Below are 18,320 nucleotides of genomic sequence, written 5' to 3'. Positions count from 1 at the left end.
AAAAAAAAAGAAATTTGAGAAGTTTAATTGTGTGACTATTTATCACATCTTTTTCTTTTCCTGGTTCAGCCACTTACTATCTTTGTGACCGTCGACAATTCATCTAATTTCACTCTCAGTTTCTTCATCCCTAAAATGGACATAATAATAGTACCTAGTCATGGTGGGGCTTTTTAGTGCTTAGAAAAGCCAAACAAAATAGGTAATATATTTACAGTAAGTATGCTACTTTACCTCTCTCTGTCTCTTAATGTGTCACTATATGTCTATTTCCTTACATTGCTGACAAAATCCTTCCCAGGAATATGAAACCATGTCCCTTCCCTCACTAATTATGGGACATCAGATTTTAGGCTCTAGCAGAATAGAGTTGATCTTTGATTTATAGAAGGATAATGCAAAGAAACAAAGAAGAACCTCTGAACTATGATCACTTACGAATATTCTCGACATTATTAGCAGTTTCGGCAATAGTTTGGCAACTGCTCAGGAAGTTTGAATGCTACAGCCATGTCACAGGTTTCTGAAGTTCTGTGTGGTAGTTATGGTTGTAGTAATGTCATCTGGAGGAAAGCCAATTAATGCAAGGTATTGTTTTATTAAATCTATTCCAGACAGCCATGTTTGAGCATACAACAAGGGACTCATCTGCTGATAAAGGTAGATAAGTGTTTGCCAATGTGCAGTTCATCCCACACTCGTGTTGAGGAATGCTATTGAAGGAAGATATTTTATAAGCAGATAAATTTGGAGCACTGTCTATTATAGCCTCCTCTTGGCAGTTAATAATGTACATAAGTATGTATATTGAGGGCTCCTGAAAGGCATCTAGTTTCACCTGCACGCACACACGTGCACACACACACACGTTTCCTTCTTTTTTGATTCAAATATATTTGCTCACAGAACCTTTTTTTTCCACATTGTACTCCGTGTGTTCTGTGGAGCTGGTGTTCCATTGACCACATTTTGGGATTGTTGAGTTAGACCATATTTCTGGATCTCAACTCAGTGAGTGTGTTTTGAGCCCTTGACACCCTGGATTCCATCAGCTGTAAGCCTCTAAGTACCATTTCATGTGGAGTACTTCAGGAGAATGAGACAAGGGGCTCCAACTGTTACGGCAAATCCTTTTGACTTAGGGCCAGTTGCTGAAACTTTCTAGACCTGATTTCGTCATCTCTTTATCACATGGTCAGATCCAATAGTCTCTAAGGGTGTTCTATCTTTAAAAGTTGGTACTGAAAATAATTAAAATTGAAATAATGCTATACAGTTCTCAAAATGCTTTTCTGTGCCCCATCTTGAATGACTTGGGTACCTTTGGGGAAGCTGGCGGCAAAGCCTGGCACCTACCTAATAGTGGAGACGCTTTGGGAAGTTTACAGGGCAGTAAGTTTCACCTTCTGTAGATGTGTGTCTGACTTCCCACACACTCGGCCAGCATTGTCTGCAGTGCCAGCCCTGTAGCCTGTCTCAGCTTTGAGGTGGTATTTCTTCATAGTCCTCTTACTCTGAGTGCAGAAGCTAAGCCGCTGATAGGATTTGAAGTCGGATGAGTCATCCTGCTAAAAGAGACTTTCCAGAGCTGAGAACTACTTCCTCATTGAGACTTGTGGAAAGGCCAAATCTAGTTGGACATGCAGCTCTCTCAGTGGAGGCATATCAAAATGGCCAGGGACATCTTTGATGAGCTGGACTTTATTTATGAGTTGAATAAAGGAGCTAGAGTCTTAAAGTCAGAGAAAGAATAAATGTGTAAGTGAAGTGCATTTAGTGCAGAGCAAGAACCATGGAACAAACTCAAGACACTGGTCTTACTCCTCCCCCGTGATGATGCCACTGGGAGGTAGCAGATGGCGGGTGGTAAGAACATGGGTGTTGGGGTCAGACACGTTTGTCATTGAAATTCTGGCTCAATTATGTTTTGTGACTCTGGACTATTTGATTTAATTTTAATTTTATTTAACCTACCTGAGGCAGCTATCATCATCTGTATAGAAAACTGTTCATGCCAACCAAATAAGCTTATTGTACAGATAACTTAATTTTTTTGTCTTTTTTTTTTTGCTATTTCTTGGGCCGCTCCTGTGGCATATGGAGGTTCCCAGGCTAGGGGTTGAATCGGAGCTGTAGCCACCGGCCTACACCAGACCCACAGCAACGCGGGATCCGAGCCGCGTCTGCAACCTACACCACAGCTCACGGCAACGCCAGATCGTTAACCCACTGAGCAAGGGCAGGGACCGAACCCGCAACCTCATGGTTCCTAGTCGGATTTGTTAACCACTGCGCCACGACGGGAACTCCTGTACAGATAACTTTAAATGAAAGTCGTAATGCACTGCACAGATTTCATGGGAGGCACTGAAAAAGAATAGGAATGATTTATAGTTTTGAACAACCTCTTAAAAGAACTCTCACCTCAACACCGAAGGCTCTCGTTCCCCATTTCCTCGTGGTGTTGGTTGGCAGCTAGTTCCAGTGTGCATCAGGAGAACTTTCTGGGATGATGGCAGTGTCCTTTGTGCTGCCAGTATGGTAGCCACTAACCGCATGTGGCTCTTAAGCACTTGACATGTGGCTAGTGTGACCGAGGAACTGCATGTTTGCTTTATTTGATTTAAATTTAAAGTTTAAATGTAGAAAGCCACATGTGGCTAGTGGCTACTGTTTTGGACAGCACAGTTGCAGATTATAACAAACCACATTGGTGTGAAATTTATAACTGCTAAAGTTTCTTTCTTTGAAATTCTGTTTCATGTCACAAACAGATTCTACAGTTTAAAAAGTTGGTTGTGATCCCTTAAAAAAAAAAAAAAGAAAAGAAAGAAAAGAAAAGAGCACAAGGTAGTTTTTTCTGGTGAATGTCATCAACCACATTACTTAAAATCCTTCAGAAAAGAAAATCATGGACTTGGAGAAGAGACTTGTGGTTGCCTGATGGGAGGGGGAGGGAGTGGGAGGGATCGGGAGCTTGGGCTTATCAGACACAACTTAGAATAGATTTACAAGGAGATCCTGCTGAATAGCATTGAGAACTATGTCTAGATACTCATGTTGCCACAGAAGAAAGGGTGGGGGAAAAACTGTAATTGTAATGTATACACGTAAGGATAACCTGACCCCCTTGCTGTACAGTGGGGAAAAAAAAAAAAAAAAAAAAAAAAAATCCTTCACTCCAAGGGGGCAGATTCAGACTTTGACACTGTGGAAGAGGAATGTCCCAGGGATCTGTAGGTTCTCACTGAAATAAGGGCATGCTTATGACCAAATTACCATAGTCAGTGTCCCATGAAAACAAAAGAAGAATATCAGGTTCTTTCTTTATATGGTACAAAATTGTAAATCCATCTATTGAGGCAAGCTGTTTTATTGTCTTTACTTTTTAATTTGTGTTTTGACTACTTGCTCTGTCAGTTTGAAAAGATCTCTTATAACTTTAAGCTTTCTTGTTTTTTGAAACTTGGCTCTTGCTCTTACATTATAGTTTTGGTTTATAAATCTTACCTCTTCTTAATGAATTATACTTTTCAACCTTATATAATACTCTTTTTTTGGACTCAGTTAATACTTTTTGTTCTTGAAGTCTACTCTTATTTGATATTGGCTGTTACTACTTCTGCTTTAAACCACTTATATTTTCTTTGATTTTTCATTTCATTTTGATGGTTTTCTTATAGGCAGGATAGAGCTAAATCTTGTTATTTTAATCAGATCTACAGATGATTTATATCTTTGATTAAAAACCAAGGGTATTCGGATTTATTACGATTTCAGTATACTTAGTTTGTTCCCACCATTTTGCTTTATATATATATATATATGTCATCATTATATTTTGTAGTTTTCTTTTTTCCCCTTTGCTGTCATTTTTGGCTTAATCACTTATACTTTACTCCTTTCTTCCCCTGCCCATCTTCCTTAATTAAAAAACTCTGTCATCTTCATTAAACCAGTGATTACCATTGTATTGAAACCTCTGTTTCTCTCTTAAAACTTTTCTGTAATATAGAAATTAAATAATACCTGTTCTTCTCATTCCAAGACATTTTACTGTTCACATCTCACAGTCCCAGGTTAAGATCTTAGGGATAACTTATTTCCAAGTCCTTCTTTTGGCAAATACTTCCCCTTTCCCCCAATTCCTGAATTTATATTGTAGGCTACTGTCTTACATAGCTCTTTTGTTTCAAAAATCCTTTGTCAAAAATTATAAATTAATAACCTGTATATGTCATTTTCACTGTGTTTTAACTCTCGATAGTACAAAAGAGACAGCTGTTAGGTCATTTCATCTTTGTTGTAGATAATCTGTTTTTTGCTCTGGAAATGGAGAGGTTTTGTTTGTTTGTTTGTTTGTTTTTGGTCTTTTTGTCTTAATGTTCAGAGATTCAGAGACTTCACGAGGCTTCTCTCTTTTTTTTTAACATATCTTTTTTGTTTTGTTTTGTTTTGTTTTTCCTGTCTAGGACACTGTAAGAAATTTTAACCAGAACATTTAAGGCAACTTTTCACTCAGACGCAGGATTTTTTTCCTATAATTTCTTTATTTTCTATTTTTAAAAATCTTATTTTGGAATTCATATTATTTACATTCTCGTCTCCAATTTGTGTCCTCAAAGTCTCATCTTTTACTAACGATATTAACTTCTTAGAAGTTTTGCCCTGTGTTGTAAGCTATTTCTTACATCTGATCTTCTAGACAACTAGTTCCGCTTGATACAGTGACCGTTTGTTTTTCTGTTCTTCTGTTGAGTCTGAATATTAAAGGGTTTACTTACTTGAGCCAAAACGAGACTTTAGCCTTTTGATATGTACTTGTCTGTTCAAGAAGGGAATTCCCTTAGAACCAGTACCAGTCAGGCTACTGGGTTTCTCCAGCAGTTACAACCTGAGAGGCTGTGTAAGACTCAGTACTTTTTATTCGATTGCACTAGTATAATAATACTGTAACCTTCCTACTGAGGGGGCACGGCGGGGGTGGGGGTGTCTCTGTGCTTGAGCCTCTTCTGGTACTTCTGTGTAAGGAACAGGTAGGTATAAGGCTCCAACCAGAGATCCAGGAATGATTCACTTCACCAGTGTAGACCACCACCCATGCTGGACCACCTGTGCCAGCAGGTGCTGTTCTCCATCTCCGTCAGGTAAGTCGCAGAGTCAGGGCCTCCCTCTTTGACAGTCAGATGGATCCATTGATAGATGCTATCTATGTCCTCCTAAAAGGCCTTTTGAGCTATGGTCTTCCTTGCTTTTCAGCATTTCCCAAAAACTCCCTTATAGGCAAAACCACAGCAAGTGGGTCCCATGGCATTTGCTCTCTTCTCAGGAGAAATCCCAGCCCCACGAGTTAGATGTCGCACTAGGAGTTCCATGTCAGGGCAGAATCACAGAAGAGGGGCCTTTGTTCTCCAGTCATATGATGCGTCAGTTTCCCGGGAAAGCTGTGATTTATGAGATTTGGTTACGTCAGTTACATGTGTCTGGCTGCCTGCAAGGTTCAGGAGGAGCTGACTTAGGGAGAAATTTCAGAAAAAAATAGTACATTACATCCTTATCATTACATAGAGGTTCTGTCATCAAATTGTGCCTAATATTTTATTCACTGCTGCTGTAATCCAATCTTATAACCTCATTGTATTTGGTTCAAGGGGTGTATGAGGTCTCTTCAAACACTGGTCTCCACTGATTCTGTTTCTAATTGATAGTGGATAAGTGTTTTGTGAGCCCATATTACTTATCCCTGAAATTATTCAGGTTTACTTAACTATACTCTAGATTTTTCTGAGACACCATTAAGATTTGGTACTTTTTTGGTTTGACGTGCATATTATCCACCTTCAGTGTTAATCATTTATGACTGTGACTCCCTTATTAACTCCTAACAACATATTTTTGTCTTTTTAACTTTCTTTTTCGAAAGTGACAGTATCTTTTCTGCTTAAATAATCTTAGTTTATAGTCTTAAGCATTTTTGCTTGTCCTTAAAGTCAATTAATTGGTTTTGCTCCTGGGAGAGTGCACTTTAAGTTTATGGGCCATGAGTTTTAGGACCACATCTTTGATGGCCCTCATCCTTATGAAATGTGACATCAAAGATAGCAATTTTATTTGCATCATTGGCCAGCACCTAATTATCTTTCTTGCCTCTTCATTCTTCAAGTGCCCTTTGATGTCAGCCATAGCCTTATGCTTTGAAAGACTACAGAGAATGGTGAAAGGGATCCTTATTTACTGATTCACATTTCCCTGAAATATTAAGTAACGGTATTATGTTAGAAACAAAATGCCGTGCAACTGTGGTAATTAAAGTAATTACTCACCTATTTGCAAAAGCAAAGTCTTTCATGTTTCTCTCAGTGTAGAAGAGAGAACTTCTCCCTAATGTAACCTGGTTAGGTGGAGACTTATTTTGGGAGAAAGCATTGAGAGTTAGGAGATTGTACGTGGCGTGGGAGGGGGCGTTTGTGGAGCTGTGATGATATTCACTAAAACAGTCAAGGGCTTTGGTCTGTTAGGCGAAGGAAAGCTACCAAAAGCTGAGGCTGTGGATGGTCTATGTCTCGGGGTCTAATGGACACAGCTTGTGTGGTGTGGTGCTTTGAAGTGAAGCGGGTGCCGAAATCCAGTCTCAGCTTCACTTTTCAGCTCTTTGATTCTTCACCTGTGACTTCGTCTCTGACTTTTAGTTTTCTCATGTGTAAGAATGACAAAAATGGTTTTTAGCACAAGATAAAGTGCTATCGTTTAGAGAAAGAGTTACTATAAAGTGCCTGCTGTAGAGCTAACTTTCTCCTCTTCCTTGTCAGTAAGTAGGGACAATGAGTGGCCTTGTCACAATTCAACGAAGATAATGAGATACTGTTTTTCAGTCACTGAATTAATAACAATTAAACCATTTGCTTTTATTCGGTTTTGGCAGGAGTGTGAGGAAATACTCTTTTGGGTACTGCTGTTGAGAGTGTAAATTAATCACCTATTCGGAGAGCAGTTATGTAATAATTTTAAAACTGGCCACTTGACCCGGCAGTTCTAGTGCTAGGAATTGACCTTACAGAAGAACCTGCCAGCCATGTAGTGAAGGAGACCCATGTAGCATCCTGTGAACTTGTGATCAGCTGTAAGCAACATAAATATCCAAAGCAGGCAGGCAGTGTGGAATGGGGATGCTTCAGTGCCCTCTGTGGGGACTCCGTATATGAAAAAGACTCAATGTTTATATATTTTAGTATTTAAAATTCAGGTTTGCTTTATTTAAATATAATTTCAAAGCCCTGGCTATTCCAGGAGCTTTAAAAAAATATATTTTTGGAGTTCCCGTCATGGCACAGTGGAAACGAATCAGACTAGGAACCATGAGGTTACAGGTTCGATCCCTGGCCTCGCTCACTGGGTTATGGATCCGGTGTTGCCGTGAGCTGTGGTGTAGGTCACAGACACAGCTCAGATCCTGGGTGCTGTGGCTGTGGAATAGGCCTGCAACTGTAGCTCTGATTTGATCCCTGGCCTGGGAACCTCCATGTGCCATGGATGCGGCCAAAAAAAAAAAAAAAGCAAGAAACAAAAAAATGTTTTTAATTGTGTAAAAGACACATAATGTGAAATTTATCATCTTAGCCATGCTCAAGTCAGTGACATTCAGTACTTTCACACTGTTGTGCTACCCAGCACCCCCATCCTTCCACAAATGCTTTTCTTCTTACAAAACTGAAACTCTGAGTCCATTAAACGGAAACTCCCCCACTTCCACTCTCCCCAGCCCCTGTCAAGAACCGTTCCATTTTCCCTTTCTATGAATGTGACTCCGCTAGACACTAATATAAGTGGAATCATTTTTCCTTTTGTAACTGGCTCATTTTACTCAGAATAACATCCTTACGGTTTATCCACGTTGTTGAGTGTATCAGAATTCTTTCCTTTTTAAGGCTGAATAGTATTCTACGGTATGTAGTTTGTTTATTCATTCACCAGCCAATAGACACTTGGCTTGTGTCACCTCTTGGCTGTTGTAAATAATGCTGTTTACATGTTTATCCAAATATCTCTTCAGATACCTACTTTGAATGTTTTCGAGTATATTTCTTGTGCTCTTATAAATATCAGGGATCTATTAATAAGTCTAGCAGATTTTGGAGGTCACTTTAAATACTCTTTGGTTCCATTTTCATATGTAGGTTTTACTCTGCTTTAATACATTAAATACACCTAATATCTCCCTTAAGTACTGCAGTAGTGCAATTTAAAAACCTTTGTCAGTATTCAAATAACTGTCATAAACCTAATTAAATGCTAAATGTGTAAATACCCAAGCTTTTAAGTTTATGAAAATCTGAAGTTCATTAAGATCCAGTGCTGTATATAAGCATGGTCACCTTTTAACATAAAAATCACAACTCTAAATAAGTTGCTTATTTTTCATTATGGCTACAAGGCAATCTAATGGAATAGATCAGGTGCTATTAAACATTACAGGTACATAATTTTTGCCCAGGTTCCTCAAAGCAAAAATATTAATTTAATGGTCTTGATTCTCTTAAACATTTCTGTACTTAATTCTAAAATTTCCTGAGGTTGACAGATGCTTTTCCACTGAGGAAGACCATTGCTGTCTCATTTGAGTTTTCACTTAACTCTGAATGTTTAGAGTTGGTGCGAAGTCTGGACCTTCAGACATTTAGGCAAATGTTATTGAGACTAAGGAAACTATAATTTGGGGGATTGCCTTCTCTGCATACTCCAGTTACATCTGTGATCAGAGATCAGCAGGCACACTGACTAGATAGATCCTCACTTGGAACCATAATGGGGTCACTAAACCTTATCTGTCCTTGTGGTGTCCAAACCTCCATTATTCATAGAGCTCGGATCTTTGGACTTAGGTTACGCACACTCTATTGTTCTTCATTTTACTCACTTATGTGTGTAGCTCCCACACAAGGTGATCACTTAATTGCATAATGCTTTTTTTTTTTCCCCTCCTGGGGAATGGAAATGCCTTCTTGCCAAGGTCCAAAGACTGTACAGCTTGATGGGAAATCTGACATATTTCCATATATTTTCTGCAATCAGGCAGTTCTTTGTATACGCAAGTGGGGATGAAGGAATTTTGCTTATCTTTATGGGATTAATTGACTGCACAGCTCCAGGGCATGCCATATACATTACAGTAATTGTGAGCAGCTTTCCTAAATTAAGCAGTGTACATCTGCACAGCTGTATATCATAACTGCATTCTTCTGATGGTTGAATATATAACATTATAGCCTCATGGATAGCTGATGTATTGCTGTCACTGTTCCTAATTTCCCTCCTCCTCTGGGACTTTTTGGGGACACCTACTCTACTGACCTTACTGCTTTCTCCCACTTCTTCATCTGTCCTTTCACTCCTTTTCTCACTTCCCATCTCATCCAGAGTAGATTTCATGGTCTATATTTCAAAATGTGTATAATAGCACCTTATACCTCCTTGCCGTTCTGAATTTTTTTCACCTCTGACGGACAAAACCCTAACCCAGACAGACGGGTCCCACTGTAAGCTCATCTTGTTCATCCATCATAGAGAGGTGTTAGGTGTTACCTGGGAATCTACTGGCTTCCCTCTCCTAGTACCTGCAGCATCCATCTCGGCCTTTGAGATCTGATACCCCAGCCAACCTCTACCCAGACCTACTGTCTCACCTCCTGTTTCACAAAGGAAAGAGAAGGTGTCCAGGAAGACACTGTTCATTTTTCCTCTGCTATGTAAACATGCCTGCGTATCTCTGCAGCCTGTCTTCTCTCAGGTTACAAGAAGGCGTTTTTTTTCCTCCATGTCTAAGGATAACTCCTCCATACAAATTCTGGTTTCAGTCTTATCCTGACTCCTTTAGGGGTCTTATATGAGAAATTATTCTTTGTGGTAATCAGAAACCCTCTCTTTAGACTAGGTCCTTCCTACTGGCTTTATTTTTTGTTTCTTTGGTTGTTTTGTCTTGTTTTTGTTTATTGTTGGTTTTTTTTTTGTTTGTTTGTTTTGCCACACCTGTAGCATGTGGAAGTTCCCTGGGGCGAGGGATTGGACCCACACCACAGCACTAACAATGCCAGATCCTTAACCTGCTTTACCACAGGAGAACTCCCCATTGGCTTTTAGAAATCCCTATCTCCTCTGCAAATCAAAATAAATAATACATTAAAAAATTAAAAACCAAAAAACTTTCTCGCTCATCCCCATATCCCCTGCAGACTTATTTTTGTCTTTACCTTCTGGAATCCTTTCCAAAGTTTATCTGTTTGTCCATACAACGATAATGCACATCTTTGGTTAGCTAGCACTGATTAGCATCTCTAGTTGTATTAAGAGGACTTGTGAAATACAGCAGAATTCTCAAATATATTCAATTGTATTTATTTAAAGTAAAATGGTGACATAGTTTATACTAATGAAAATAGAAAATATTAGGAAGGAGGTGGAGGAATTGAAACTCCCATTCATTACCGGTAGGAATATAAAATCGTGAAGTTATTTTGGAAAACTTTTTGACAGTTTCTTTAAAAGTTAAATATGCATTCACCATACAGCCCTGGAAGAGGCCACTCATTGGTTGGTTATGGGTATATTCACACAGTGGGATGTTATTCTTCAGTAGACAGGATGGAGATGTCATGGCATGGATGATCCTCGAGAACGTTACGCTAAACAAAAGACGCTAGACAAAAAAAGGTCAGATACTATATGATTCCATTTCTATGTTTGTCCAGAAAAAAAAAGACAGATTGGTAGTGGCCAAAAGATTAGTGGTTGGCTAGAGCTAGGGCTGAGCATGGCAGTCTTTTGGGAATAATGTCCATGTTCTAAAATTGGGTTGTGGTGATGGTAAAATTTAAGAAAAAAAATTTGACGGTTTTTTTTTTTTTTTTTTTTTTGTCTTTTGTCTTTTTGTTGTTGTTGTTGTTGTTGTTGTTGTTTCTTGGGCCGCTCCCGCGGCATATGGAGGTTCCCAGGCTAGCGGTTGAATCGGAGCTGTAGCCACCAGCCTACGCCAGAGCCACAGCAACGCGGGACCCGAGCCGCGTCTGCAACCTACACCACAGCTCACGGCAACGCCGGATCCTTAACCCACTGAGCAAGGGCAGGGACCGAACCCGCAACCTCATGGTTCCTAGTCGGATTCGTTAACCACTGCGCCACGACGGGAACTCCCAATGACGTTTTTGACGAGTGTGCTAATTGCAGTAATTACTTCATGGGAATAAAAGTGAAATTATGTAAAGTAAATTAATATGCTGTATTGCACTTAGAAACTCACAATAGTAGTATGTGTGTTTTACAGGGTGATTTTTAAGAAAATTTTCTTGGCCCTGTAGTGGTGAGGAAACTACCTGTTTCCAGCCCACTGATTCCAGCAGACCGGGTGTTAAGCAGGTCGCTCCTTTTATCCTTTGCTAACACACTGCAAGTATGTCCTTGACTATGAATAGTCCGCACAGTATTCAATAAGATTTTACTCACAGCGAAATCTTGATGAATGTATGGCCAATCATAACATTTAATTAAGCTCTTTAAGGATTCTTTGACTGTAATTAAAATGTTAGTAATGTCTGGGACAGAATGTTTTCATCTGATCAGGAAATTTAAATCTCTTTTCAATATCTAGTATTTGTTCATGTAGCACGTTGGTGATTCTGGAATCAATAGGCTACATTGTAAGCTTCAATTTTAAAGTAAACACTTGCGACCAGAAAGCAAACTGTAATCATACAAGAAAAGAGATTCAGCCTCATCTTTAAGGAAAATATAGGTAGAAGGAATAAGGAGTGGTAAGCTTTGTTCCCGGGGAAGGGGAGTCTGGGGTTGGCTTAATTAGGGCATTCAACATGAAAGGTCATTTGCAGAGGACAAACAGCTGTCCTTGTCCAGACATTCCTTTCCTCCAAGGAGACCAGACTAAGAGGATGTAATTTTAAGAAGGTGTTGTAGTTAGAAGGAAGGAATTTCTGACAAAGTGGTTTACGTAAGAATGAGATTATGAGAGGCTATGCAGACTTCTCTCTGGGTATCCTAAAAGTGTACAGAATATGAACATAGGTATATATGCATGGAACTGTTTAAGAAATAAGTGCTTTATGGTTGTAGTGAAAAATAGACTTTCCCCTACTTGTTCAGAAGTTGCCATAATTTATTGTAAAGTCTCATCTATATTTAAAATGGCAAAACAATGTGTTGTCTGAAAGACAATAGAGTAGGTTTTAAAAATTTACAACCTAGCAGTTTGTGGTGTGGGAAGCATGCTTATTTACAAGGTTGACATATCTACATGTATAATACAAAGATTTTCTTTTTCAGAAATGTGATTTGCAGCCAGCACATCTGTTGTTCTAATGAAAGGGATTAAAATGAACTATTTTTGTTGAAGTTCAGCTGCAGAATAACAGAATGTTAAACTGGCTTGTTAAAAAAGTTACCTATTTTAGATGTTGTTTCCTTTGTACTGAACTTTTAACACATTCTTTTCCTCTTTCTAACAAACCCCCACTCTTCATTAAAAAACAAATTTTATGTGGCTTTACATTGTATTTTTGTCATCCTGTAGCATCTAGATTACATCTAAGTTTTTCTAGTTTCACATTTTGCATGTTGAATTATATCCAAGTTTGATTTTTCCCAATAACAGTTTTTTGTAAAAATCTTAGCAACGTTATTGCCTATTTTTCCTTTGAATGTAACGTTGTTTTTTCTTTAAAAAAAAAAATCTAGAAATAAACTTGTTCTGACTTTTCCCTTCAAATGCAATTATGTCATTCACATTAAGTCTTATCAGGAAATACTGTTATCTTACATTCCTGAGAGTTAATAAACTGTAAGCATACAATCTTTGTAAAAAGGGGGAAAAACTTTTTCACATATTTCTATTGTAATTTTATAACAATTGTGGATCATTTAATTGGTCAGTCTTCGGGAAACTGACCTTTCTCTGATCTCCTGTGCCTTTCAAAACACAAGCAACAAATTAAAAACTCCTTAATGATTCAGTTCTGCTTAAAGGAACAAATATATATATTTGTTCTTGATCATCTTGATGGTCCATTTAAGTAAATTATAGCAGGAAGAGCGACGTAGCAGAAATGCCTACCTTTCAAGTTTCTTGTAGTCTAGATCCATCCTTCTTAACTTTTAAGGTGTGTATGGACCCCCTGAATATCTTGCTAAGGGCAGTTTCTAGTTCACTGAGTCTGGGATGCGGTCTGTCTGCACTTCCAACCAGCTCCCAAGTGATGCATATGTTGTGGGTCCATAAACCACTTGGAGATGCAAGGATCATAATAGACTGCCCTCAATATTCCTAGAAGAGTCTGCCTACATGTCATATGTGACATATATTAACAGCTTTGCTAACATTTTTATCATCGTAACAGAGCTGGCCAATGCTACAACCATCTTCTAGAAAACAGAGATCCTGTAGTATGATCTTGGAAAGACGCCCCCACCTTGGGCTTTATTTGTACTGCCTTTCTAGCTGAGCTGCCCATAGAACTAAACAGATTGACAAGGAAACAGAAATCAAATTGTTAGAACTAAATGATTATAGACAGTCTAGACTGCCCAGATGTATGCGTGATATGGAAGGAGATGTCTTCATTGGTTTGGTTTGGTTTTCTGAACTCTTGACCACCTAGTCAGGGAAGACATTTTGCTAGGTGAAGGGAAGTCCTGAAAGCAGGTGTCATCAGGGCACGGATGGGGCATCCCTGTGGATGAGAGGGGAGTGCTGGAGCAAGAGGTGGCTGGGCTGTGGTGTTCTAAGGGACACGCCTCACTCTACCACTGTCATGCAAGGTGACAGGGCTAGCGTGGCCAGAACTTCCAACTTTTTAAGAAAAGCCAGAAATATAAATTTCATGCAGAATTTCCCAATTTAAAAATGTTGGCTACTCGGTTAAATTCTTTTTAAAACATCATGCAGGCCAAGAAAGCACATCTGTGTCCCAGACACAGCCCTTGAGCCACCCGTTTACAATGTCTAGGGTAGAATACATTGAAGTCTCATAATGTACTTCTCATTACTGAAACATTATGAATTTTCAAAATGAAACCCTTTGGCCTTTTGTTGTTCGACATTTTGATCAGAAGAAGCAGTCTGTTTTATGTATTTGGAGGTCCTGGTGTCAGATTGGTGTGTGATCCTAAAACCTGCCTTTCTGTCTTCTCCCGCATTCCAGATTACAGGACAGGCCCATGTTTCACTCAGGTCAACAACCAGATGTGCCAAGGGCAGCTGACAGGCATTGTCTGCACCAAGACTCTGTGCTGTGCCACCATTGGACGGGCCTGGGGCCACCCCTGTGAGATGTGCCCTGCCCAGCCTCAGCCCTGCCGTCGGGGTTTCATCCCCAACATCCGCACTGGGGCTTGCCAAGGTGAGTTAGCCCTCAGCCTGTGTGCACAGTCACACACACGTCTGGACTCCTTTCACCGCCCTGGGGGGATCTGCCACGGAGGATGGAAACCTTTCACCCGGTACTGTTCCCAAGAGGTGTGACCTGAGATGGCTTATCTTTGTTTTCCTTCTCAAGATTTTATTATCAAGTTTTTCAGACATGAAAATTTCAAAGAATTACATAATAAACATTCATATACCCATCATGTAAGATTCTACAGTTGACAGTTTGGTTTATTTTCTTTATCACATATCTCGCCTTCTATCCATCGCATTAGTTTTTTGAAGATCACCTAAAGGCATTGGTTCTTACAAAATGTAAGGTCTTTCTAAAGTTAGCGACATTTGCATGAGCTTATAGTACATTGTTCTCAAACTAGAGATGGCTTACCTTTTAGCCACCTAGTAGTTGTTTTGCAATTCTTGACACAAATGGAGAAGAAAGACATGAAAAACTAGGGAAAAGCTTAAAAATACAATTTAAAATATTTAATACAGTCAAAGGGTAAGACATTCCAGGTCTTCATCCAGATGGGACTGCACAATCTCCACTACAGCTCCTCAAACTATGCATTTACTCCGTAAATACTCACATAACACATTTTTTCTCTCTTTCCAGTATCAAAATATCAGAACTTGAACCCAGGTGACAGGGAGAAATGATCTGCCCAGTATTGCTACTAATAATGTCTTCAGAGACAAAGTATGACCTCCATCCATGACTGCAGTTACTCCTGAGCTTACATTCTGTTACCATCTTGGCTCCAGGCAATCAATCTTCCCAGCCACATCCTGACACACATTTTATGTATCAGGGCTAGACTGGGACCCCGAGGAGCCTACAACCATCAATTTTAACCCACATAGCTGAAAATTGTTATATATTTACTGAATGATTACTTTAATTAATTTTTCAGCCACCATGATTCTTACCCTTTTTTGGCAACTTCTTTGATATCAGATAGATTAAACCATTTTTAGAACTTGGGACAGAGTGCTGTAATGAGTTTTTAGATGGCAGTAGGATTACAGAAAAGTGGAAAATTACTTCTGTATTATTCACAGAAGTGATATTATTTGTATGTAAGACATGGACCTCAGGTTTATTTGTTATAATTAAGTCGTATACAAAGCTAGATCAGAAATCTTTCAAGTTATGTTAGTAACCAGTATCAGAGGTATAAGTGTTACCTCTTCAGCCCATGGAAATAGTTACTGCAGAAAGCCAGGTAAGCATCCTAAAACTCCAATGAGAACAAATTTGGGGAGCCTGTATATAACCTCAGGGTATTGAATAATCAAATACGAGTGCACTGCATAATTTGATAAAAATGTATCTGTGATAGTGGCCTCCCAAGATTTTTGTTAGTTTTGTAGTTTTATAAAAGATAGTTTTAAAAAATGGTCTGTAACTGCACTTTTCGGATCAGAACTTCTGGATATCCAAGAGATGACCATGTGACTCAACAGATGAGCAGCTTTATATTTAACTGCATATAAAAGCTTTGTCACCTGTGTGGATTTAGAATGGTTGTGTGAGTGTTTTGTCTCTCACAACCAATATGAAGATGGGGTTCAATGTCATTTTTAGTCTGTTATTTATATGGGTAATAAAATTCCAAATGGTTGATATGACTAATGATAGGACTAGAGTTTCCTGATAAAGCAATAGTTTTTTTCTATAGAAGATACACTACACTGTATAGTGCATAATACTTATTGTACTACATAGAGTTCCCAGATTAGATAAAGATTACTGCATAACTTATTTATGTAGATTACTATTAAAAAGAAAATTCTGTATAGATCCACTAGGTTAATACTGAGTAGATTTTTACATAATACTTTTTGTTTATTCTATAGTGCTTATCCCCTTCTCATACATTTGCTTGTTTTTTGTCTTTATCGATTTTACTGTCCCCCAGCTACAACAGTAAGCTCCATTTGGGGAGAAATCTGATGTATTCACTAATGTCTGTGAGGCATTTAAAACAGTGTCTAACATGCAGTAGATACTCAGTAGATATCTTTTGAATTAATAAATGAAATTGAAGTTAAAATACTTCCCCAAAACACTGTTTCATAGAAATGGTCCAGGTTGTAAACACTCTTAGTGACTCTCCTCATCTTCTGTATTTGTACTTAGGCTTTTTTTTTTTAACCTTGATACTTTGTCAGAGAGGCCTAGTTTTTCTGAGGACATTGTGAAAAATGTGTGATCTGATTTCAAACTTCCTGAATGTCCTTCAGGATTTAGTAATGTCTGAAGTCTAGTTTATTGGGTTTTGTTTATGCAACAAGGATAAGTTTTAGGCTCCATTTGCCTTAAAATATAATAGATTAATACAGCAACAGGAGCAAAATGAAATTTGCCACATGGTTAAAATGTCTGGGAAAGCAAGTTTTAAAAGTTCTGCTTTATTTCAGAATCATGGCATCGTAAGAAAGTTCTCAATTAAATAAAACCGACCCTCAGTTCAGGCTATTTTAAGACCACATCTTACTATGATTTCATTTTTCCCTTTAAATTTCTAGACTGTTTCCCAAATAATTTGGAAGATAATAGGGCATGAAAGAACAAGATAATAAAACATGATATATACATGTCATACTTTTTTTTACAATAGTGATCTTTTTTAATAGAGTAATTGAAAATTTTTATAGAGTTAAAAATAAATTCAAGCTGCATAAATGATAACTGTAAATAGCATAATATTGGTTCTAAAACATGGTTTATATTAGCTGAGGGAGGACACTTCTGAAGTTTTAAACATAATATTATCCGGTAGCTGATGCAGTTAGTAAATTATTTCTCTATGGCTTAAGAAGGAATAAATATGATCTGGCAATAAACAATAAATAACTGTGGAAAATGAGGGCCAATGGAAAATTAAGATGATACTTTTAAAAAATTAAACAGTGAGGAAACTAGTAGATTTTTAAACTTTTGACTGTTGCTGTCAAGACCTCTGGATTTAAATAAGCAGTTTCAGAAGAGTATATACCTTCCTCAGGTGCTCTGAGGTCAATCCTAAGGACTCTTGACTCTTCCCATTCTGAGAGCATTTCGGTTCCAGCCCTTATGCCTAAGACTAATCCACATTTAATCTTATATATTTTTCCTTTTATTAAACAGTAAAGGACCAAAGTTGGCTCTCATAGGCCTTCAAACTCAAGCTAGCATAAAGTGAGTGTATGAAAGGTATAAAAAGTTACATTAAGCCCTTTCCCAAGAATGTTTGCAAATTTTAAATAAATATGTCATAAACCGTCACATGCATATGTTGTATTTTTTTTAACACAAAGAAGTTCTTTTAAAATCTTTACCGTCTTCAGTTCACTCTGTGTAGAAGGATATTTTATTTTAGATTAATACTTGACTGTGGATCTTTTAGATTTTCAGATAATCAGTGTATATTTAAAAAAATTTTAAATGTATTGACATTTGCATGACTATTAATTTATGTTACTTGATTTTTAGAAATTAGGCTTTTAAACTATTTCAGACATTTCAGAACTAGAAATACCGCAGAAGAAATGTGCTCATTTAAATCCTTCTTTTGCTTTATCGGAGGCAATATTAATAGACTGATGCTGGGCCTCTGCTCTCTTCCAAGCCATGTGAGAGGCATGGCAGTTCTGACCTTTGTGACAGAGTCAGGACCTAGCTAGGACACAGGACAGGGACTTAAAGAAACAGCAAAAGAAACAGCAGTACAGACCCTAAATCAGTTCCTGCAAAACAAGTAGTGTGTGTCACGGAATTAATGTTCAGAAATATTTAATTCTGTTACTCAGACTACACAGGAATCATGGAGAGAAGCTGAATCTTAGCTGAAATCAGGCAGGCACGGCTAGTCCTCAGTTGTAGGTGTGTGGCATCCGGCGTTGCCATGAGCTG

At 38.3% G+C, this 18,320-nt stretch overlaps 1 protein-coding gene across 1 annotated transcript in view; it reads left to right on the top strand.

Annotated features, from left to right (window-relative positions):
* Positions 1-18,320, top strand: part of FBN2 (fibrillin 2) — a 219,577-nt gene that overhangs the window by 46,132 nt on the left and 155,125 nt on the right. Inside the window, 1 exon segment of the mRNA XM_021084720.1 lies at positions 14,202-14,399. Within this exon segment, the coding sequence (XP_020940379.1) occupies positions 14,202-14,399 (198 nt within the window).

The sequence above is a fragment of the Sus scrofa genome, chromosome 2, assembly GCF_000003025.6.
Source record: "Sus scrofa isolate TJ Tabasco breed Duroc chromosome 2, Sscrofa11.1, whole genome shotgun sequence".
Taxonomy (NCBI): Eukaryota; Metazoa; Chordata; class Mammalia; order Artiodactyla; family Suidae; genus Sus; species Sus scrofa.
The sequence above is the reverse complement of the archived record's forward strand: the minus strand, read 5'-3'. Positions and strand labels throughout refer to the sequence as shown.